Here is a 23,018-nt window from a genome sequence, read left to right on the forward strand (position 1 = left end):
ATTAAGACTAAATTATATAATAAGTTTTCTGAAGGGAATCTTAAATATTTTTTAATTGGATTTTTAAATACTTTCCCAATGCTACAGCAGGTTCTGGTTTTTTTAATTCTTTTGGAGACAGTGTAGGGAAGAAGCTGTATCATGTTCAGGCTGAGGGAGAGAACTGTTGCTACATTTATCCCTCTCTTTCATGTTATTGTTAACTAAGAAATTATGGAAAGTTCTGATTTTGAGCCCCTAGTTAAAAACCTCTTCCTCTCCTTCCTCTCCCCATGCTCCCAAGGCTTCTTCCCCACATGAGGGGTGATCGGCAGGTGGGCATTGCCAAAGGTCCCCTGACACCTCCTGACAGAAGTTCTGACTGTCTCGGTTATGCAATAGATTTTGTGGGAACCCACTTCTCCTTTTCCCAAAAGTTCAGGAGTTCAAACTCTCTGGTGAAACCACCTGGGTGCTGTGACAAACCCCATGTCTTCTCCGCTGATTTCCTGCATTCGCTGCTGCCCTCTGGTGGGCAATTCCTGAACTGCAGCTCCCAAAATCCCAAAATCCCAGAATGGGTCAGGATGGGAGGACTCAGAGTGGGCAATGGTCCAACCTCCCAGTTTAGGCTGGGTCATCCTGAGCAGAGGATTGGGTCCAGAGCAGCACAGAACTGGAGATGGCACTGGGCTGAGATGGACATGACACTCAGCAGAACTGAACACATCACTGGGCAGAACCAGACAGAGCACTGGGCAGAACTAGACATGGCATTGGGCAGAGCTGGACACAGCACTGGGCAGAACGGGCAACAGCACTGGGCAGAGCTGGATACAGTGCCGGACAGAGCTGGACACATCACTGAACTGAACTGGACACAGCACTGGGCTGAACTGGACACAGCACTGAACTGAACTGGACACAGCACTGGGCTGAACTGGACACATCACTCCCGATGTGTCTCACTGGGCAGGGCAGAGGGGCACGGCCACTCCTTGACCTCCTGGCCCCTCTCCTCCTGATGCCCCCTTGAGCACCTCACCCTGGGAACGTCCAGTCCCCTCTCAGACAGAGATTCCTGTCCTGTGTTCAAGCCCTGCTTGAGAATTGTCTCTTTTTGATGTTTTGACAGAATTATTTAATGGATCTGATTTAACAGAATTCTTAAATAGAATTGGTTTTGTTGCTGTCTGACCTGAGATTCCCATGGCAAGACATGTCAGTGGTTTAAAGTCTAGGTTTTTCCCAGCTCCCAGCTCCAAAGAAATTGCTGTAGGCTGTTTTTCATGTTTTTTCATGGTTGTTTACAGTTTCTTATCTAAGGAATTTTTCTCTAGCTGACAGCGGTCTGCCCAGCTCTTTGTCCATGACTGAATCCCTCTGCCAGAGGCAGGTCTTATCTTTTATACTACAAATGACGTGCTTATGTTTACAATTACTCTCCAATGCAAGACCTTTACCTTGTCCTGTCCAGTTCTGTCTCAAACCAATCGAAGAATGCCAAGGTGCCACTCAACATGGATTGCTTAAAGAAGAAGAAGGAAGAGAAATGCGACACCCAAAATCCTCCATGTTAGCCACGACCTCCCTAATATAAACGTTTCTAAAAATTCAGTTTTCTAGTTTCTATCAGTTTAATTTATATTCTACTTATTTTTGCTATTTGTAATTCTTCTTGCAATGTAGGCAAATTTCTCCAGGGATCCAAGTCCATTCCCCAGGATCCCTGGGCACCATGCCAGGACCTCTGAGACCCTGCCAGGAGGATCTCAAGGCACCCAGGAAAGCCAGGGGAACACCCTGGACACCAACAGTTTTGAACCAATTGATTTGATAGAATTATTTAAAGGAATTGTTTTGACACAATTTATTTGATACAAGTATTTATTAGAATTATTTTGATAGAACAATTTAATAGTATTGTTCGATGCAACTGATGTAATATAATTATTTAGTAGAATTCCTTTGCACCATGACATTGGTGGCCACAGTGGCCACAGTGGCTAAAGTGGCTGTGGTAGCTGTGGTGGCTGCAGTGGCAACAGGGCCAGTGGTGGCCACAGTGACTTTATGCAGGCCGTGGTGACCAAGGTGGCCATAGTGGCAGTGGTGGCCTAGGTAGCCTTGGTGACCTCATTTCTCTGGATGTCCGGGTGGTCTTGGTGATCATGGTGGCTGCATTGACCACAGTGACCTTGTTGACCTTGGTGGCTTCGTGGCTCAGAGGATCCCAGTGGCCATTGCCATTGTGGTGGCCAGGAGGAGTCCTCCAAGGTGGCTGGGGGCCCTGGGGATGCTCCCACCTGGGGGACAAAGAGGGGGGTCAGGGGGACCATGGGAGAGTGAGGGTGTTGGGGCTAGCAATATCAGAGGCTGGAGGTGACAGGAGAGATGGGGGCCATGAGGTGACAGTGACAGGGTGGGGGGAGTGGCATGGTGAGGTGCAGGGGCCAAGGAGGTCAGGGGGGTCGTGGTGGGCTTAGGGATGACATGGGTCAAAGTGACAGGGGGTTCCATGGGGATTCAGGGAGTGCCCTGTGCTGTCCCAGGCCACCCACATCCAGCACACAGGGTCTGTCCCCACAGCACTGTCTGTGGAGAGGACGGAGAGGACCGAAACAGGAGTGTCCTGTCCCTGTCCCTGTCCCTGTCCCTGTCCCTGTCCCTGTCCCTGTCCCTGTTGTTTCCCAGTTGTGGAGGCCCTATCCCTGTCCCCCATTTCACTGTCTGTGGAGAGGAGGGACAGGGTCGGAATGGGGGCGTCCCCATCCCTGTTCCCTCTCAGATGTGGGGGGTTCCTCTCCCTCTGCCCTGTCCCCAGAATTGGTGTCCCCAGCACAGGGTGTCCTTTTCCCCACACACACCGTGAGTGTCCCTCTCCCTGTCCCCCATCTCCAGAGAGTGTCATTGTCCCCTGTGCCTCATCAGGGCTGTCCCCATGGCCCCAGTGGGTGTCCCCACAGCCCCAGGCTGTCCCCACCTTTCAGCCACTCGCAGTTGTATTTGCTGCTGGTTCCGATGGAATTGAGTAGGATCTGCACCTTCTCCTCATGCTTGATGACTTTGGTGACATTGAACTTCTCAAAGGGTGGGATCAGCACATTCTCACTGTTGAGATTTCCAGTGAATGCTCGGATGTCAACACCATAACATGTGGGCCCACTGAACAACGTGGTGGTACTGAGCTCGTATCCTCCTTCACAAGGCTTTGACAACGTGAATTGACCGAACCGGACGGTGTCACCTTCATTTGCCTTGAACTTGTACTGGTCCACCCCCCAGTGCACACAAAGACATTCCTGCTCCTTCCGAGTGTCCCTCAGCGTGGCCAGGGCGTCGGTCAGCAGGAAATGCAGCGTTTTGAAGTGGAAATTGTCCCGGTATTCCTGGGGGGAGCTCCCGGCTGTGCTCACATCCTTGTTGAACTCCTGCTGCAGGTCACTCGTGGTGTAGGCGATGATGGCGATGGCCTGGTCTGAGGATGACAGAGGGGACACAGGGGACCCCAACTTCTGCCACTGAGCCACATGCCTTTTGCCAGACCTGGGCAAACAGAGGATTCTTCTGGAAACTCAGAGCTGTTCAGGGGCTGGCAGCGCCTCCTTCATGGCAGGGCCACAGTCCTGGTACTGGTCATCGAAGGAATCCGAGGCCAATGTCCAGTGGCTTCACCACATAGAGTGTCGTGGCCACAGTCCTTGCCAGCAGAGCCAGGGTGAGAGCCAGGAGGGCCATGGAGGGGAGAGGCCACAAGACAAGTGCAGACACTGGAGGACACAAAAAGAACACAGAGGTGACACTGGGAGTGTTCCTCAGTGAGAGACTGGAGAGGGCAGTGGGATCAGCCCAAGGGGAAGGGAGGCACTCCTGGCCAGGAGACCACCTGCACATGTCTGGGGTCCCTGATCCCAAATCCTGAGTTAACTTTTGTCTCCCCAAAGTCCCCAAGCCCCCAGGGACCCCAAATGCCACAGTACCATGCCCATCCAAGAAGCCCAATCCTACTCCCATGATATAATTCTCTTCAGCCCCACCAGGACCACAGCCAATTCCTGGGGTCACTCCCTGAGCCCCTCAGTGTTCCCCTCAGCCTGTCCCCAGGCCCCAATCCCACTCCCAGTTCCCAATTTCTTTGGTGCCACCCCAGAACTTAGACCCAAGTATGGGCATCACCCCCTGCCCCTACAGTGTGTCCCAGCCCCCCCATGACACCAATCCCACTTCCAACATCCTGTCCCCCCCCCTCACTTTTTCCAAAGCAAATCATGACCCCAATCCCAGTCCTTTGATTCCACCAGTGTCCTCCCTTCCATACCCCAGCCCCATGGTCCCCTGTCCCCCCCAAATGTTCCCAGTGTCCCCTGAACTTCGGATACTGAAATTGGCTGGAGTGAACTCCCTGGCACACCTGGAGATACCAGAGAGACAGAACTCTTTATCAGCGTGGACTCACTGTGGATTTCTCCTGCTCCTGCAACTCAGGGAAACTTTGCAGAGGGTATTTATCCACCCTAATTATAAATATTCATAAAAATGTGCTGCTTAGCTAAGACAGAGCCAGCACTTTTCCCACAATTAATTTGCATGGCTCCACCTCTTTTAGGAAATTATTTTATTGTCCTGGAAGGTGGTTTTGGGGCGTGGTTTTCCCTGACAGCCCCAATATCCCAAATTCACTCACCTTGACCTTCAATTTTAGCCGGTGATTCAGCTTCTGTGTTTCAGAAATTGCCACAATCTCCTCACTGGAGTTCCCTTTATCTGTTTCTCCACCAGCTCCAGCCACATTTATATTGCGGGTTCCACACTTTTACATATTCTATGATTCCTGCTAGTTCACCCTGCAGTCCTATCCAGCACCTTCACTGAATAGAACCGAAACTCTCTTCTCTTCATCTTCTCTTCTCTTCTCTCTCTTCTCGTTCTCTTCTCTTCTCTTCTCTTCTCTTCTCTTCTCTTCTCTGCTAGCTCTATTTACTCTTCTCTTCTCTTCTCTTTTCTCTTCTCTTCTCTTCTCTTCTCTTCTCTCTCTTATTTGTCACCCCTCAGGACCCCAATCCCACAGTCCCACATCCCTCCAGTGTCCCCAGTCCCACTCCCCACTGCTCACTGGGTTGCTGCCACACCCCAGACACCAAATGAGGTCCCCTACCCGATGATATCCCTGTAGGCACCCTGAGCCTGGGGATCATGTCTTGTAGATGTTTTCTGGCAGTGTTGGTGTGGCAGGAGAAGTTCTGGGCCCCCTAAAAACGGCTCCACCTATTCCAGGGCATACCTGAACCTTTCTTGTCGTGGTAGCTCAGAAAATCTCTTTTCCTGCAATCCCCAGGAGTGTTTCCTCTTTCAGCAATCCCTGGGTATGATGGGTTGGAGCTCAAAGGGTTAATTTAAAACAGACCTGGCATTGTTCTGGAACACACCTGACAGTTCTGTCCTAGGTACACTGAGTGTCTGAGGTTGCACAGCATTCCCCATCCCATGGACTCCCCTGAGGCTTGCTGCTGCTTCTCTCCTTCACCAACTGCAGCATCATTCAGGGTAAGCCTGGCCTGGTTATTGGGAGTTATCAACAAACCACCCTATTTATTGGGGCCTTTTGATAATCAACCAATTTTCGATCTGCCCAACTCTATCCAGGCCTCACCTCTGATTGTGAAATTCCTTTATCAGAAGTTAACACCAGGGTGATTTATTGCCAGGCCATTTCCCCCACGGATTTGGCAATCGTCAAACTGCTGTGCCCTCGAATGTGGTACAGCCCCTCCTTTGAGCTGCTATCAAGGAAGGAGAATATTTCCTGTTCATATTTAAACAGAGATCCCTGTGCTGAGAATAGATTTCTTCCTTCCATGTGGCTCCATGGCCATGAGCAATGCCCAAAGCAGATCTCAAGTGAGTTTCTATGTTTGCTCTTTTTTCTGCTGCCACCCCCAGAGCTCTTTGAGACACTGTGAACTCTGCCCTTGGTTCCACATCTTCTTGTGGTTATGGCCAGCAGAGTGTAAACTGTACGACTAAACCATAAACTTCTGTCCCAAACTGGATGTCCTGGCCCCCGGGACGAGGAGAACAGTCTCTGCTGTGGTTCACAGTGGTTTTGTGATCGAGTTGTTTTGAAAAGAACCCACAGGTTGGGTGCTGTTGTTGGTACACAGAAGCTCAAAGGGCTTTGTTAAAGTCTTGAAATCCCATTGGAGATGCAGAAATTGGGGCCATTGTTGTTTTACAGAAAACGTGTCCTTCCTCAGGAGTCCAAATCAAAGCTCATTCTGAGGTCTCCTTTGTGGGGGAGGCTCAGGAGACTGGTGGAGTGCTTTTAAAAATGTCTTGATCAGAAGGAACAGAGAAGGAGCAAGGCCTGCCAAAATCGAAAGGTAAAGGCGAGGTGATGTGGGATATTGAGGCACTCAGTGAAAACCATGACCTGAAGCCCCTTTTATGACTCTCCAAGACAATAAAATAATTTCTTAGAAGAGGCAGAGTCGTGCAAAGTATTTACAGAAAAAGTCCTGGTTTTGTGTTATCTACCAGTCCATTTTAGTGAATATTTATAAATAGGGTAGATAAATAGCCTGTGCAGAATCCCCCTGAGCTGCAGGAGCAGGAGAGATCCACTGTGAGTCTGAGCTGATAAAGAATTCCGGCTCTCTGGTACCTCCAGGTGTGTCAGGGAGTTCACTGCGGGTGATTTCGGTATCAGGGGCTGGGGGGACACTGGGGACACTTGAGGGGAACAGAGGACTGTGGGATTGGGGTCTGGGGAGGCACTGGGGTAGTCACAGGATTGGGATTGGGGTCAGGGGATGCTTGGGGGAAAGTGAGGGGGGACACAGGATGGTGGGAGTGGGATTGGGGTCATAGGGGGAGTGGGAGTCACTGTGGGGGTAGGGGGTGATGCCAGAATTTGGGTTGAGGTTCTGGGGTGACACCAAAGTAATTGGGGACTGGGAGTGGGACTGGGGTCTGGGGACAGGCTGAGGGGATCACTGAGGGTCTCAGGGAGTGATCCTAGTGTTTGGGTTGGGGTCCTTGGGGGGGCTGAGGGAGCTATGGTGACATCAAGAATTTGCAGACCCCCGCAGTGTTCCAGGTGCAGACGTGTCATGACGTGGACATCAGCACATTCATTGACAATCCCAAGCTGGTGTGGTGCTGATCCCACTCTTTGAGAACTTCAACATCACCAACATGATTCCTTATGGGTAGAAGGTGGAGATCCATCTCGACTCCATTGAGACCTACAGCAAATACAACTGCGGGTGGGTGACAGGGTGACAGGGGACACCCCTGATGAGGCACAGGAGACAATGACCCTCACTGGGCATGGGGGACAGGGAGAGGGGTATTCATAGTGTGGGTGGGGACAAGGACATCCTGTGCTGGGGACACCAGACCTAACAACAGGAATGTCCATGACTGGGGCCAGGGATGGGGACCCCCACATCATGGAGAGGACAGGGACAGGGACAGGCCCATTCTGATGCTGTCCCTCCTCTCCACGGAGAATGCTGTGCAGACAGACCCTGTGTGCTGGACATGGGTGGGGTGGTACACCATATGGCACCCTCTGATCCCCTACCAACCCTTGCCACCCTGACTCCAGTCACTGCTCGCTCCCACCCTGAACCCCCTGACCTCCGTGGCCCCTGCAACCCCACCCCTACACCGTCACTGTCACCTCATGGCCCCCATCTCTCCTGTCACCCGCAGTCCTCATCATGTCCGTCCCCAACCCCCTCACTCTCCCATGGTTCCTGTCCCCCCTCTTTGTCACCCAGGTGGGAGCATTCCTACGGCCCCTGGCCACCTCAGAGGACTCTTCCTGGTCACCACAGTCTTGGCAATGGCCACCAGGATTCTCTGAGCCATCAGGCCACCAAGGTCACTGAGGTCACTGTGATCACTGTAGCCACCATGGCCACCATGGCCACCTGATGGGGGTGGTAATGAGGAGTCAGTATCTTCATGCTGTGCTTGCATTGAGCCATGAAGCCCTTAAATGATACACAATGCAGAGCTTATATACTTACCCAGCTACTGCTAAAAATAGCCCACCAATAACATTCATGTATCCAGCCAATATCGCTCACTTGTAACTAAATAACATTGCTCAGTCTCTGCCTCGCTTTACGCTAACCAGGAACCTGCAGGAATTTGCACGATTCCCCACAAAACTGCGTGCTCAGCACCTCACACCAAGCACTTTGTTATCTCTTACATTTCTTCTTCAAAATCCTGCTTATTCCTGCCAAGGTTTGTGGCCTTCTACGGCCAACACATCCTTGTTGGTTGTGACAAGCTGAGCAGTGCTCGCAGTTCTGCTCTCTAGTTGTATTTCCACATCTTCCCTGTTCTGTTCCATCAATAAGATTTTCTTTGTTGGCTTATCAATCAGCCTCTGAACACATTGCAAGATACAAAGCAAATATATTACTAAAAGCAGTAATAAAGCTGAAATATAAAATTCTGCTTTCACTAAAAGCTTAATCCAGCCTGTAAGTCCCCATCCTCCGAGTATGTGTCCATGCCAGTCGTTATCACACACATCTCTTAATTTGGTGACATTGTCTTGGAGGGCCTGTATGCTAGCGTGGATAGATTGAGAGCAATCAGAAAGGTTGATGCAGCACAAGCCTTCAAAGTCCTCACAGCCATGGCCAGGTGCTAAAACAAAAAAACCAATAGCAGCTCTATTCTATAGTAGCATGCCCTACACTATCAACATCTGTTAATAAACCTGTCAGAGTGGAGCAAGTAGTGTTAGTTTGTTTTGCAAGCCAACAGCCAAGGTTCTTTAGGGTTTTCAATGTGTGGGCCATTCCAATGGATGGGATAATTGAGGCAAAAATTTGAGCTCCAAGGTTCCAAACTTCCACATGTAGTCACAATCTCGGCTGTACAGGTGCTGTGCTCTGCTCACACTGTGCTGTGCAGAGCTGTCAGATTATGTTGTAAAGATTGAAACAGTCGGCCAAATGTACAAGACCCTCTTTAGCCTTTCCTGGTATCCCTTTCCAGGCTCTATTTCCACATGTTAAAAAGGTGTTATCTCTTGGAGTTAAGGAGCTGGGGATCTCTCTGAATTTTTCAGAGTGAAATTATAATACAGGAATTGAATTAAAGCCTTTGAATGGATTGAAGTACGTTAAGGCACTCACCCACAAAGTAGAGATGTAAGTTTAAGCTTTAGGATAAGTAAGTAAGTCAGTCAGTAAGTTTTACAATGAGCTTAAGTTCTTTTAGTGAGTAGAAGGTCTCAGATGCCCGAGTAGAAGTGTGAGTTCTAGTGAAAACTTAGATAGTCATGTTTCCATAGAGGCTGCAGTAGCATAGATTTAGACATAATAAAACTTTAGTAAGAATGTTGTTTCTATTTTTCAGATAGAACAAGATAGACGATATGTGCAGTTTATACATAACCTGGCATGTTAAGAAACTGGAATTCTGATAGGTTAAGGAGTGATGGTCCGAGTTTTTGTCTTAGCTCTTTGAGAAAATTCTATATAGGAACATGCATATGGGACAGTTGGTGCTTTCTGCCACTGCTTTTTGCCTTTTGCATTTTTCCATTGGCTTTTTGATTTGCTTCGTTCCTGCTCACTCACCACCATCACTCACACCCCAAGAAGAAGACAGGAACTGCCACAGCAACATCAGCTTCCCAGGACCTTCTACTTCTATCTAGGACTCTACACCAAAATTTAGCATGGACTTGAATGTCTGTGATTTTGCTTTTGAAACTGATGTGCCTTTGCAATAAACAGCCTTTTAGCAACCATTCGCTCCTCGTTCATTTAAGATAACCTGACAAAGTTGGTCTCTAAGAGCACCAGAGGTGTAACCTCACACCTGATAAATTAATTTCACCCCCATAGGGGAGGCCTAGAGAGAATTGGGCACATTGAAAACTGGCTTCTTATCAAAGAGCCCGCAATAAAGAGGGTGGGTGGGTGGGTGGTAACTCCCAATAACCAGTCCAGTCCTACCCCAACAGATGCTGCAGTTGGTGAAGGAGAGAAGCACCAGCAAACCTCGTGGGAGACAATGGGATGGGAACAGGCCATCCCCAGGCACAGGGTGCCTTGGTAGGGGACCCCATTAGGTGTCTTGGGTGTGACAACAAATCAGTGAGCAGTGGGGAGTGGGACTGGGGGCACTGGGGGATGTGGGACCGTGGGATTGGGATCCTGGGGAGTGAGAAATAAGAAAGAGAAGAGAAAGTTTCAGTTGCCCTGAAGGTGCTGGATAGGGCTGAAACATGAAGTAGTGTAAAACATAGAAAGATGTAAAAGTGGGGACACAGCAGAATAAACGTGGCTGGAGCAGGTGGCAAAAGAGATGAAAGGAACTCCTGTTTAAGGCAAGTTCTGTAACACGGAAGCAGCAGCACCAACCAAAAGCAAAAGTTCAAGGTGAGTTGAGGCAATATATTGGGGCTCTATGGGAAAACCTCACGCTGAAGCCCCTTTTATGGCTCCCCAGGGCAATAAAATTCTATCTTAAAAACGGCAGAGCCATGCAAATTATTTACGGGAAAAGTCCTGGTTTTCTGTTAGCTACCAGCCCATTTTAATGAATATTTATAATTAGGGTGAATAAATACCCTGTGCAAAGCCCCCCTGAGCTGCAGGAGCAGGAGAGATCCGCTGTGAGTCCCAGCTGATAAAGAATTCCGGTTCTCTGGTACCTCCAGGTGTGTCAGGGAGTTCACTGCGGCTGATTTCGGTATCAGGGGCTGGGGGGACACTTGGGGGAACATGGGACTGTGGGATTGGGGTCCTGGGGTGCTCTGGGGGAAAGTGAGGGGTGGCACAGGATGTTGGGAGTGGGATTGGAATCATGATGGGGGGAGGGGGTAATGCTCGGATTTGGGTTGAGGTTCTGGGGTGGTACCAAAGAAATTGGGGACAGGGAGTGGGATTGGAGTCTGGAGACAGGCTGAGGGGAACACTGGGGGTCTCAGGGAGTGACCCCAGAATTTGGGCTGCAGTCCTAGGGTGGGCAGAGGGGATTTGTAATCATGGGAGTAGGATTTGGCTCCTGGGGGAGGCAGGGGCAAGAGCCATGGAACTGTGGGATTGGGATTGGTGTCCCTGGGGGCTGGGGGATATTGGGGAGGCAAAAGTAACCCCAGGATTTGAGATCAGGGACACTGGACATGTCCAGGGGTCTCCTGGACAGGAGTTCCTCTCTTTCCCCTGCACTGACCCCACTGCCCTCCCCAGTCCCACACTGAGGAATCCTCCTAATGTCTCCTTCCTGTCCCCTCTGTGTCCCTCAGTGTCCACTCTGGTCCCTTTGGTCTCTCCCCTCCATGGCCCTCCTGGCTCTCACCGTGGCTCTGCTGGCAATGACCGTGGCCACCATGGCCATTGATGAAATGTCCCTGGACATGGCCCTGGACTCCTTCGATGACCAGTACCAGGGCTGTGGCTCTGCCATGAAGGTGGAGCTGTCGACCTTGAACAGCTCTGAGTTCCAGAACAATACCCTGTTCGCCGACATCTGGCCTCTGGCCATGGAAAAGTGGCAGAGTCGGGGGTCCCCTGTGTCCCCTCTGTCATCCTCAGACCAGGCCATTGCCCTCATGGCCTTCACCATGAGTGACCTGTATGTGCAGTTCAACGAGAATGTGAGAGTGGCCGGGCGCTCCCCCCAGGAATACCGGGACAACTTCCACTTCAAAACGCTGCATTTCCTGCTGACCGACGCCCTGGCCACGCTGAGGGCTGCTCAGCAAGAGCAGAAATGTCATTTGGTGTTCTGGGGAGTGAACTCCATCCTGTACAAGGCAAAGCCTGGCGACATCGTCCGGTTCGGTCAATTCGTGTCGTCGTCACTTCTCAAAAGTGTCGCTGAACAATTTGGGAGCACCACGGTGTTCCAGGTGAAGACATGTCACGGTGCCTACATCAAGGCGTTCTCTGAACATCCTGACGTGGCTGAGGTGCTGATCCCACCCTTCGAGCAGTTCAATGTCACCGACGTCATTGAGGATGGGGAGAAGGTGCAGATCCACCTGGACTCCATGGGGACCTACAGCAAATACAACTGCGAGTGGCTGACAGGTGGGGACAGCCTGGGGACGTGGGGACACCCACTGGGGACATGGGGACAGCCCTGATGAGGCACAGGGGATAATGACACTCACTGGGGATGAGGGACAGGGACAGGGGCACCCATGGTGTGTGTGGGGACAAGGACTGCCTGTGTTGGGGACACCAATTCTGGGGACAGGGCAGAGGGATGAGGAACCTGCACATCTGGACCAGGGAGAGGGAGAGGGACGCCCCCATTCTGACCCTGTCCATCCTCTCCACTGACAGTGCTGTGGGGACAAACCCTGTGTGCTGGATGTGGGTGGGCCAGGACTCCCCATGACACCCTCTGATCCCCTGTCACCCCATGGCACCCTTTGAAAGATTTTGCTCCCCCTGTAACCCCCTGTCGCCCTGCCCCCTGTCACCCCACAATCCCACCATGACCTCCCTCACCTCCCTGGACCCTACATCCCCCCATACCCTCCCCTGCCATCCCTGTCACGTCACCTCATGGCCCTCATCTCTTTTGCCACCCCTTGCCCCCATTATTGCTGTCCCCGACCCCCTGTCTCACCCATGGTCCCCCTGACTGCCCTCTTTATTCCCCAGGTTGGAGCATCCCCACAACCCCAACCACCTCAGAGGACTCCTCCTGGTCACCACAGCCCTCGCAGTGGTGGCAGGGATCCTCTGAGCCATGAGGCCACCAGGGTCACTGTGGTCAAGGTGGCCACCATGATCACCAAGACAACCAGGACAGCCAGAACAAGGCCACCAAGGCCACCACCACCTCTATGGCCACCTTGGCCATCATGGCCTCCATGAGGTCTCTGCGGCCACAATTGGAACTCTGGCTACTGCGTCCACCATGGTCACTATAAGGACCAAGGCCAGTGGGACCAACATCTGAGACCATCTGAGCCACAAGGCTACCGCAGCCACAGTGGCCAGCGTGGCCACCAAGGTCATTGTGCAAAGAAATTCCATAAAATATTTCTATCAGAAAAATTGTAACAAAACAATTCCATTAAATGATTCCATGAAAACAATTCACCTAAATCATTCTATCAAAACAATTATATTGAATTATTCTGCCAAAAATTTCTATTAAATAATCATTGCAAATAAATTGTATCAATAAAATTCTATTAAATTATTGTATCAAAACAATTCCATTAAATAATTCTGTCAAAACCAATTGTATTTAATTATTCTATCAAATTAAATAATTGTTTCAAAACAATTCCATAAAATTATTCTATCATAACTATTCAAAACAATTTGAAACCACTAAACACATGTTTCATATCAATTGTATCAAAAAAATTCTGTACCAAAACCGCTGCAGGACAGGGCTGAGAGCACTAGCCAACTCAAGGCTGAAGTGGATGTGCTAAGTTTGGGAGACCACAAGCCCTGGCAAGCAGAGGCAGAGCCCTGAATGGAGAAGCAAAATGTGTGCTTGGTGTGCTGATCTGTGGAGGTCCGTGCAGAGGCTCTGTGCACAACTCTGATTAAATCATGTTACTGAGAAAAATCAATTGTGTGCTTGTGCTATTTTTTAGCTGGAGTTAGAAAAGGGTATATTGATGTGTGAAATCAGAAAATCGACTTCATACTTGAATCAAATGGGTGTCTCGTCTCTTCATTATTGTTGTGGTTTGGAGGACAGGTGTCTCCTAAGAAAGGCAGAAGACTCTGTTTGAAATGGAGAATGTAAAGCCCCTCCCTCCAAATTACTGTAATTCTGAAATTAAGGAGCTTTCAGGCAAAGATATGGGAATTAGGAATAACAGTTCTTTACTAGGAAAATTAAAGTAGAAATACAGTATTACAAAGAACAAACCCAAAACATTGCCAGAATCAGAATCCAAGCTGATACCCTGTCAGTCTCTCAGGGTGTTGGTAGCAGTCTTATTAAATGGTGGCTGCATCCTCCTGCAGTGGTAGATGTGGTTCAGCTGGAGCAGTGCTCCTGGAGAAGGTGCAGTTTTCCTCTGGAATCCAGGGATGATGTGGAAGGGTCTGGTTTTCCTTTGGAATCCAGTGGAAAGGCTGCTCTGGCGTTCCAAATCTCAGTTTTTATCTAAGTAGGGAAGGCTTGGCTCCTGCCCTGGCTGGAACATCTCCCAGTGGGATGATGGAATTTTATCAGCCATACCCTGGGACTCAGTGGCCCATTAACAGGAGATATCTCCTGGGGGGAAGATGGTTTGTGAAAAAGATAAAGATGAGTGCCTCACTTGGTTTAAACAGATGACCCATTAACAGGAGATATCTCACACAGAGATAAGTAGATAAAGATCACTGCCCCACTTAGTTCCAGCAGTTGCTGATGCCCCTCAGTGTCACTGTCTGATTAGGAACAGCGAATAATGCAACATGCATGACTTCTTCAAAGCGGCAAGAAGAAGCGTTCTGTTGAAGAGCTGTCTCGTTTTTATAAGATTGATTGTGCAAAAGAAAGAAGATTCATTGGTCCTAGAAGGCAACACCTCTTTGAAAACATGCTTTCTGCAAAACATCAGGAGACACATGGCTTGGTGGTCAATACCAGGTATTAATCTGTGCTATTCATTCTTCCTTCTCTTGTTTGTCTCTGAGGAAAGTTCCCAGCCTTGGAAAGATCCGAGAGGAGAGGAATCTATTCACAGCACAGGAATCTCTGATTAAATATGAACAGGAAATATTGTCTGTGAGGGCACTGGGGGGCACATGGAACTGTATCCTTGTGCTGAAGGGCCACGGGGATGCTCATGGGACTGGGGGTGAGATTGGGTTATGGGAGGGTAACAAAGAGAACACTGGGAGACCCCAGGCCTTGGGACAGTGTCTTGGGGGGCAGGGGGGACACTGGGATGGGTACAAGGGACTGGGGAGAGGGATTGGGGTCACCAGATACAGTGGGACACACCAGGAAGGGGGATACAAAACTATTGGAGTGGGACTGGGGTGCTTGGGGGCTCTGGGGTTGCTGGAAGGGGTCAGGAAGTGACCCCAGGATTTGGGATCAGGGTCCTGCAGGGGAGCTGAGAAGACAGCGAGGGGAGATATAGGACTGTGGGAGGGGGATTAGGGTTCTGGGACACACTGGGGAGGTTCCAGGAGTGACCTCAAGATTTGGGATCGGGGTTCCATGACATGTCCAGGGGTCTCCTGGCTGGGCTGCCCCCCCTCCCAAGGCTGATCCCATTCTCCCTCCTCAGTTCCTCACCAAGGAAGTCTCCACATGTCCTCCCATGTCCCTCTTTGTCCCCTTTATCACATCAATGACCCCTCAGTGAACCCTCAACGTCCCCTGTTTCCCCCAATGCTTTCCCTGTGTCACACAGTGTCCACTCTGCGTCCACTCTCTATCCACACTGTGTCCAGTCAGTGTCCACTCTGGGTCCCCTCTGTGTCTCCTCTATGTCCCCCACTGTCCCCCAGTGGCCACCGTGGACTCTCCTCTCCATGGCCCCCCTGGCTCAGACCCTGGCACTGCTGGCAGTGGCCGTGGCCACTGTGTCCATCCAAGTGGTGCCCCTGGACATGGCCCAGAAGTCCTTTGATGACCAGTACCTGACCTGTGCCCATGACATGGCCAAGAAGCTGCCAGAACTCAACAGCACCGAGTTCCTCCATAATGTCAAGTTTGCCCAGGTCTGGCCTAAGGCCAGGGCTGCATGGCAAGCATGGGGGACCCCCGTGACCCCTCTGAGCCAGGCCCAGGCCATCGCCCTCATGATCTGCACCATGAAGGACGTGCACAGGCAGTTCAACATGGCCGTGTGCTAACCTGGCTGCTCCCTCCAGTGTCTTAGGTCGTAATGCAGGATGTGACCAAAAGTACGAGTTACAGAAAGTCCAAATCAGGAGTCCAACTCAGGAGTCCAAATCAAAGGTCATTCTGGGGCCTTCTTTGTGGGGGATATTCAGGAGGCCTGTGGTGTGGACACTGCTGAAGGCGCGTGGAAAAATCCAACTTGGGTTTTTCTCAGGCTGTTGGCTTTCTCAGCAATAGCTCGGATCTTTCTCTTTTCTCAGAGTCAAACAAGAGAAGGAAGAATGAACAACACAGATTAACACCTGGTGTTGACCACAGAGCTGTGTGAGTGTCTCCTGATGTTTTGCAGAAAGCATGTTTTCAAAAAGGTGTTGCCTTCTAGGATCAGTGAATCTTTTCTTCTTTGTTTTGTACGATGCATTTTATATAAACACGACAGCTTTTCAACAGATCACTTCTTGTTGCCTTGAAGAATTCCTGCGTGTTGTTGCCTTATTTACCATTCCTAATCAGACAGTGACACTGTGGGGCATCAGCATCTGCTGAAACCGGGTGGGTCTGTGATCCTTATCTCCAGGGGAGATATCTCCTGTTCATGGCCACTGAGTCCCAGTGCATGGCTGATAAAATTCCATCATCCCACTGGGAGATGCTCCACCCAGTGGGAGGAGCCAAGCCTGTCCCACCTAGATAAAAACTGAAATTTGGATCACTAAAACAGCCTTTTTTCATTGGATTTCTGAGGAAAACAGAACTTTTCCACATCATCCCTGCACCTTCAGAGGAAAACAGGAGCACTGCTTCAACTGAACCACATCTGTCACTGCAGGAGGATGCAGCCATCATGTAATGGGACTGCTGGCAACACCCTGACTGACTGATGGAGTGTCATCTTAGATTTTGACTCTGACAGCATTTTGGGGTTGTTCTTTTAATACTGCATTTCTATTTTAATTTTCCTAGTAAAGAACTGTTATTCCTAATTCCCCTATCTTTGCCTGAGAGCACCTTACTTTCAGAATTATAGTCATTTGAAGGGAGGGGGTTTATATTCTCCATTTCAAAGACAGTCTTCTGCTTTTATTAACAGACACCTGTCCTCCAAACCGGACAATAACGAAAAGACAAGAGTCACGTTTGGTGCAAGCATGAAGCCGATTTTCTGATTTCACACATCAATATATTCCTTTTGAACTTCAGCTAGAAATTGCACAACCACACAATTGATTTTTTTGAGTAATAATATTTAAACAGAGCTCTGCATTGAGCCTCTGCACAGACCAGTACAGACCAGCACAGGCACATTTGGTCTTGCATGATTTATCTGAAACAAAGCACACCAAGCACAAATTTTGCTTTTCCATTCAGGGTTCTGCCTCGGCTTGTCAGGGCTTGTGGCCTCCTTAACTTAGCAAATCCACTTCAGCCATGAGTTGAGCAGTGCTCTGAGCCCTGGCCTGCAACTGTATTGCCACAGAATTTTTTGGTACAATTGAATTGAAAAAATTATTGAACTGTTTCAAATTCTTTTTGTTTTGATAGAATAATTTAATAGAATTGTTTTGATACAATAGATATGATGCAACTATTGATAGAATTGTTTTGATGGAATAAATAAATTCAATTTTTTCAACAGAATTATTTAATGGAATTGTTTTGATAGAATAATTTAATAGAATTTGATTGATACAATTGATTTGAAACAATTATTCAATGTTTTTTTTTTTTTATAGAATTATTCAATGGAATTGTTTTGATCAAATTATTTAGTAGAAATATTTTAATCTAATAATTTAATGGAATTCTTTAATACCATTTTTCTGATAGAATTATTTAGTGCTTTGCACAATGGCCTTGGTGGCCACAGTGGTCACAGTGGCTGTGGCAGCCTTGTGGCTCAGATAGTCTTAGTGACCATGGTGGATGCAGTGGCCAGAGTCCCAGTGGTGGCCACAAGGACCTCATGGAGGCCATGTTGGCCAAGTGGCAATGGTGGCCTAGGTAGCCTTGGTAACATTTTTTTGGGTGTTCTGGTGGTCTTGGTGGTCATGGTGGCCACATTGACTTCACTGATGCAAGTGACCTTGGTGCCTTCATGGCTCAGAGGATCCCAGTGGCCATTGCCAGGGCTATGGTGGCAAGAAGAGTCCTCCCAGGTGGCAAGGGGCCCTGGGGACACTCCCACCTGGAGGACAAAGAGGGGGATCAGTGGGACAATGGGGGAGTGAGGGGGCCAGGGACGGCCATAACGGGGCCTGGGGGTGACAGGAGAGATGAGGGCCATGAGGTGACAGTGACAGCGTGTGGGATGGGGATCATGGGGGGGTGCAGGGGCCGGGGAGGTCAGGGGAGGTCATGGTGGGAGTGAGGGGTGACACGGGTCAGGGCTACAGGGGTGACAGGGGACAGGAGGTGCCATGGGGGTTTGCACAGCCTACTCCTGTCCCACACACAGGGCCTGTCCCCACAGCACTGTCAGTGGAGAGGAGGGACAGCGTTGGAATGGGGAGGTCCTTGTCCCTGTCCCTGTCCCTGTCCCCTCCCAAATATCGGGGCCCCCATCCCTGCGCCCTGTCATGGGCATTCCTTTTCCCAGACTTGGTGTCCCCAGCACAGGCTGTCCTTGTTCCCCACACACTCTGTGGGTGCCCCTGTACCTGTCCCCCATCCACAGTAAGTGTCATTGTCCCCTGTGTGTCATCAGGGGTGTCCCCATGATCCCAATGGGTGTCCCCATGTCCCCAGTGAGTGTCCCCAAGGCCCCAGGCTGTCCTCACCTTTCAGCCACTCGCAGTTGTATTTGCTGTAGGTCCCCATGGAGTCGAGATGGATCTCCACCTTCTCCCCATAATCAATGATGTTTTTGACCTTGAACTTCTCGAAGGGTGGGATCAGCACCACCTCACTCATGGGACTGTCAGTGAATGCATTGATGTCCATGCCATGACATGTCTGCACCTGAACACTGTGGTGCTCTGCAAACTCTCAATATCGTCACGAATACGATATGACAACGCCAATCGTCTGAACCGGACGATGTCGCCAGGATTTGCATTGAACTTGTAATTTCCCTCCGTGTGAACGACACGGTGACATTTCTGCTCCTTCTGAGCGGCCCTCAGCGTGGCCACAGAGTTGGTCAGCAGGAAATGCAGCCTTTGGAAGAGGAACTTGTCCCAGTATTCCTGAGGGGAGCACCCAGCCACACTCACAGAGTAGTTGAAATAATCCTCCAGGCCATCCACCTGATAGGCCATGATGGCAATGGCCTGGTCAGACGAGGATAGAGGGGACACGGGGGACCCCAAATTCTGCCACTTGTCCACGGCCTCAGACCAGCCCTTGGCAAACAGAGGGTTCTTCTGGAGCTCAGAGTGGCTCAGGGTCGGCAGCTTCTCCTTCATGGCAGAACCACAGACCTGGTACTGGTCATTGATGAGTCCAGGGCCATGTCCAGGGGTGTCACCGTTATGGCCGTGGTGGCCATGGTCATTGCCAGCAGAGCCAGGGTGAGAGCCAGGAGGGCCATGGAGGGGAGAGGCCAAAGGGACCAGTGTGGACACTGGGGGACACAAAAAGGACATAGAGGGGACATGGAGGTGACAATGGGAGGGTTCCTCAGTGAGGGACTGGGGAGGGCACTGGGGTCTGGCCAAGGGGGAAGGGAGGAACTCCTTGGCCAGGAGACACCTGAACATCTCTGGGGTCCCTGATCCCTAATCTGGGGGTCACTTTTGCCTCCCGAACATACCTCAACCACCCCAGGGACCCCAATCCCACAGTACCATGGTCCCCAAGGAGTCCAATCCTACTCCCATGTTTACAATCTCCCTCAGCCCCCCCATGACCCTTGCCCAAACACTGGGGTCGCTCCCTGACTCCTCAGTGCTCCTCTCAGCCTGTCCCCAGACCCCAATCCCACTGCCTGTCCCCAATATCTTTGGTGTCACCCCAGAACCTCAACCCAAATCCAGGCATCACCCCCTTATCCCTACAGTGAATCCCAGCCCCCCATGACCCCAATCCCACTCCCACCATCCCGAATCCCCCCTCACCTTCCCCCAGAGCACCCCGGGACCCCAGTCGCAGTCCTGTGACTCCCCTAGTGCTCCCCAGACCCCAGTCCCACAATTCCCTGTCCTTCCCAAGTGTCCCCAGTGTCCCCCCAGCCCCTGATACCGAAATCAGCCGCAGTGAACTCCCTGGCACACCTGGAGGTACCAGAGAGCCGGAATTCTTTATCAGCTCAGACTCATAGCAGATCTCTCCTGCTCCTGCAGCTCAGGGGGACTCTGCACAGGGTATTTATCCACCCTAATTATAAATATTCATTAAAATGGACTGGTAGCTAATACAAAACCAGGGCTTTTCCTGTAAATAGTTTGAATGTCTCCGCCTTTTATAAGAATTTTATTGCTCTGGGGAGCCATAAAAGGGTCTTTTGGTCTTTGTTTTCACTGAGAGTCCCATTATCCTGGATCACCTCTCCTTGTACTTTTGCTTTTGGTTGGTGCTGCCGCTTCTGTGTTACACAATTCCCTTTATCTGTTTCTCCACCACCACCACCACATTTATCCTGCTGTTTCCACACTTTCACTTCCTTTTATATTTTTCTACTAGTTCATTCTTCAGCCCTGTTCAGCACCCTCAGGGGAACTGGAACTTTCTCTTCTCTCTCTTATTTCTCACCCCCCAGGACCCTAATTCTAGGATCCCATGTGCCCCCAGTGCCCCCAGTCCCACTCTCCACTGTTCACTGATTTGCTCAAATTTTTGGAGGATGCAGCCTCCTTTTTATCCCAATTTCCCAGCTGCATTTCCCTCTCTCTTTCCCAATTGCTGAGGTACTTGAGAGGCACAGACTTCCTGGAATACCTGTTACCTAAGATTCTGCTCTAATGCATAGCCATCCCTATTAAGTTTAAATTCTTATGGAATAAAACTCTTTTTGACTTCTCTTACCTGCATCTATTGCATCTACAAACCCACACCTTGTTATTATTTGTTGAAAAAACACTTTAACAACTGATGCTGTAGATGCTGAAACAGCTGGAAAAACGACTGGCCACCCTGTTAACTGACATACTGTTACCAGAAGATATTTAAATCTTGCCACTTGGGGCTTTTGACTAAAATCCACCTGGCATCTCTGGAAGGGACATACAGCCCATCACCTCCATCCCCTGGCAAATTTCTTTGTAACTCTGTTATTGGATTCAGCACAAATCAAACAGCCCTCAATAGCTCGTTTTGCCAGGCTGAAAAGACCCACAGCAGCATTTTGAGCAAGGCTTCTGCCAATTTTCAGAGGCCAATGAATCCTTTCATGAAGTTGTTTTAACGATTGTAGGGCCAGAGCTTTTTGTATCCACTGCCACTCATCCTTTGTAAACAGATTATTTCCTCTTTCCTCTGCCACACTCTTTTTAATTATCTCAAGTTCCTCTGGGGGAAAAGACAGTTTCTCTGGCAGTACTGCAATTACTGGGAGCAAAGGAAAGATCTTAGAGATTTCTGGCAACAATGCAGCTTTCCAGGCTTCTTTATCAGCCAGTCTGTTTCCTATTGCCTGATCTGAGCATCCTGCCTGCTGCTGCTTAATGTGGATTATTGACACCCTTTGTGTCAAATCACCACTTACAATAAGTGAGAGTTTTTCCTGAGTTAATGTCTTTCCCCTACAGGTGAATAAACGTCTTCCTTCCCATAGTTTCCCAAATGCATCTACCACCCCACATGCATGTTTAGAATCAGTGAAAACATTCACTGTCTTGTCCTGGGATAATTCTCAGCCTCTGACAAGCAGATACAGCTCTGCTGTCTGAGCTGACCAGGTCTGGAGTGATCTTTGCCCTTCCTTTGATTGCTTCCCATTCACATCCTCTAAATAGCTTTTCTTCTAGCACACTTTTCCTGTTCCCTGAGAAAAGCAAATGATCCACATAGTGCAACATCCTAATTCCCGTGGGGGGTGTAAACTCTATTAATATTTTCTGCAAAGCTTGCCAAAAAAACCCAGTGACTCAGTATATGCCTGGGGGAGAACTGTCCATGGCAATTGTTGTTTTATCATTTCCCTTCTTCCTCCTGTTCTCACTCAAAGGCAAAATACTCTTTACTATCATCTGTAATCCCAGGAAGCATCCTTCAAATCCAATATGGAATAATACAGACAAGAAGAGGGGATCTGATTCAGGATTGCATAGGGATCCAGAATTGTGGGATGCCTCGATTTCACCTTTTCCTCTATTATTAAATCCTGCACCTTTCTCTGGGTTCCATCTGGTTTCCTAACAGGCAGGACAGGGGTGTTATAGGCACACACACGGTTCCAAAAGCTCTGCCTTTAGCAGGGACTCAATAACAGGCTTTAACCCCTTCTTTCCCTGCTTTGAAAGAGGGTATTTGCTTTCTAGACACCACTTGCTGTGGTTGCTTCTAAGGAATTTGGAGAGGCTCTATGTCCAGTTTTCCATATTTCCCTGGGACTGCCCACAGTTCTGGATTTATTTTAGCATGAGCCTACTCAGTCGTTTTACAAAGATATCACAGCTTTGGACTCTGTGTCACTATTTACAATACTAATTTGCATTCCCACTTCAGCCATCATATCCCCCCCCCCAGCAAACCACAATCACAATGAGGAACAATCAGAAACTCCTGCTTTTCAAACCCACCTCACAAATTCATCAAACTCTCATGGCCATCCCCGTGTTACTTTGATTTTCCAGCAAAACTTACAAAATCTTTACAAGAGAATCCAAACCTTTTCACATTCAATCTGCATTTCCCAGATGTTCCTTCATCCTTGTTCTCCCTCTCTTTATCACATATTGTGTCACTGTTGGGGTGGATGTGACACACAAAAGGACATGCTACATTTCAGAAGGCTAAAATCCGTTTATTACATCAGCATGCTGTGTTTTATACCCTTTACAAAGTTTACAATTTATTCGTTGGTTATAATCGGCCCACATAACTTTCATTGGTGTAAAACCATCTCCACCTCTGTTTTTCACAAAACTTTTTAAATTTAATATCATCTTATCTTATCTTATCTTATCTTATCTTATCTTATCTTATCTTATCTTATCTTATCTTATCTTATATATCTTATGTCTTTGTACTACTTCACTTTGCCTTTCTACTATCTTATTTTTTATATTATTTTTATATTATCATATTCTATCTTATCTCATCCTATCGTATATTATTCTATCTTATTC

At 49.1% G+C, this 23,018-nt stretch overlaps 2 protein-coding genes and 1 pseudogene across 7 annotated transcripts in view; 1 reads left to right on the forward strand and 2 right to left on the reverse strand.

The window, feature by feature from the left end:
* Positions 1-2,151: 2,151 nt before the first annotated feature.
* On the reverse strand, positions 2,152-3,853 carry LOC306800059 (NAD(P)(+)--arginine ADP-ribosyltransferase 2-like). The gene is given in 5 exon segments (XM_079301857.1): positions 2,152-2,285; positions 2,963-3,509; positions 3,511-3,558; positions 3,561-3,638; positions 3,640-3,853. Coding segments are annotated over 5 exon segments (834 nt in total). The 5' UTR covers positions 3,718-3,853; the 3' UTR covers positions 2,152-2,202.
* A 2,714-nt stretch (positions 3,854-6,567) lies between these two features.
* LOC306800057 (erythroblast NAD(P)(+)--arginine ADP-ribosyltransferase-like) lies at positions 6,568-13,024 on the forward strand. 5 transcript variants are annotated; one of them, XM_079301855.1, is made up of 3 exons: positions 6,568-6,678; positions 11,267-12,053; positions 12,636-13,024. In XM_079301855.1, the coding sequence occupies exons 2-3, from the start codon at positions 11,300-11,302 to the stop codon at positions 12,725-12,727; spliced, it is 846 nt and encodes a 281-aa protein (XP_079157981.1). In that variant the 5' UTR covers positions 6,568-6,678; positions 11,267-11,299; the 3' UTR covers positions 12,728-13,024. The 5 variants fall into 5 exon arrangements, with proteins under 5 accessions (XP_079157981.1, XP_079157978.1, XP_079157980.1 ...); XM_079301852.1 differs by having other exon boundaries at positions 6,570-6,646; XM_079301854.1 differs by lacking the exon at positions 6,568-6,678 and adding an exon at positions 10,482-10,710.
* A 4,682-nt stretch (positions 13,025-17,706) lies between these two features.
* Positions 17,707-23,018, reverse strand: part of LOC306800058 (erythroblast NAD(P)(+)--arginine ADP-ribosyltransferase-like) — a 35,570-nt pseudogene continuing 30,258 nt past the window's right edge. Inside the window, exon 4 of the transcript XR_013777929.1 lies at positions 17,707-17,977. The product of XR_013777929.1 is annotated as an erythroblast NAD(P)(+)--arginine ADP-ribosyltransferase-like (transcript). The remainder of the gene's footprint in view (positions 17,978-23,018) is intronic.

Source organism: Erithacus rubecula (assembly GCF_903797595.1).
Source record: "Erithacus rubecula genome assembly, chromosome: 3".
NCBI lineage: Eukaryota > Metazoa > Chordata > Aves > Passeriformes > Muscicapidae > Erithacus > Erithacus rubecula.

Coding starts and splice junctions, on each gene's coding strand:
- LOC306800057 (XM_079301855.1), top strand. CDS start 11,300: ATGGCCCTCCTGGCTCTCACCGTGGCTCTGCTGGCAATGACCGTGGCC. Junction 12,054..12,635: donor CAACTGCGAGTGGCTGACAG/GTGGGGACAGCC, acceptor TTTATTCCCCAG/GTTGGAGCATCCCCACAACC.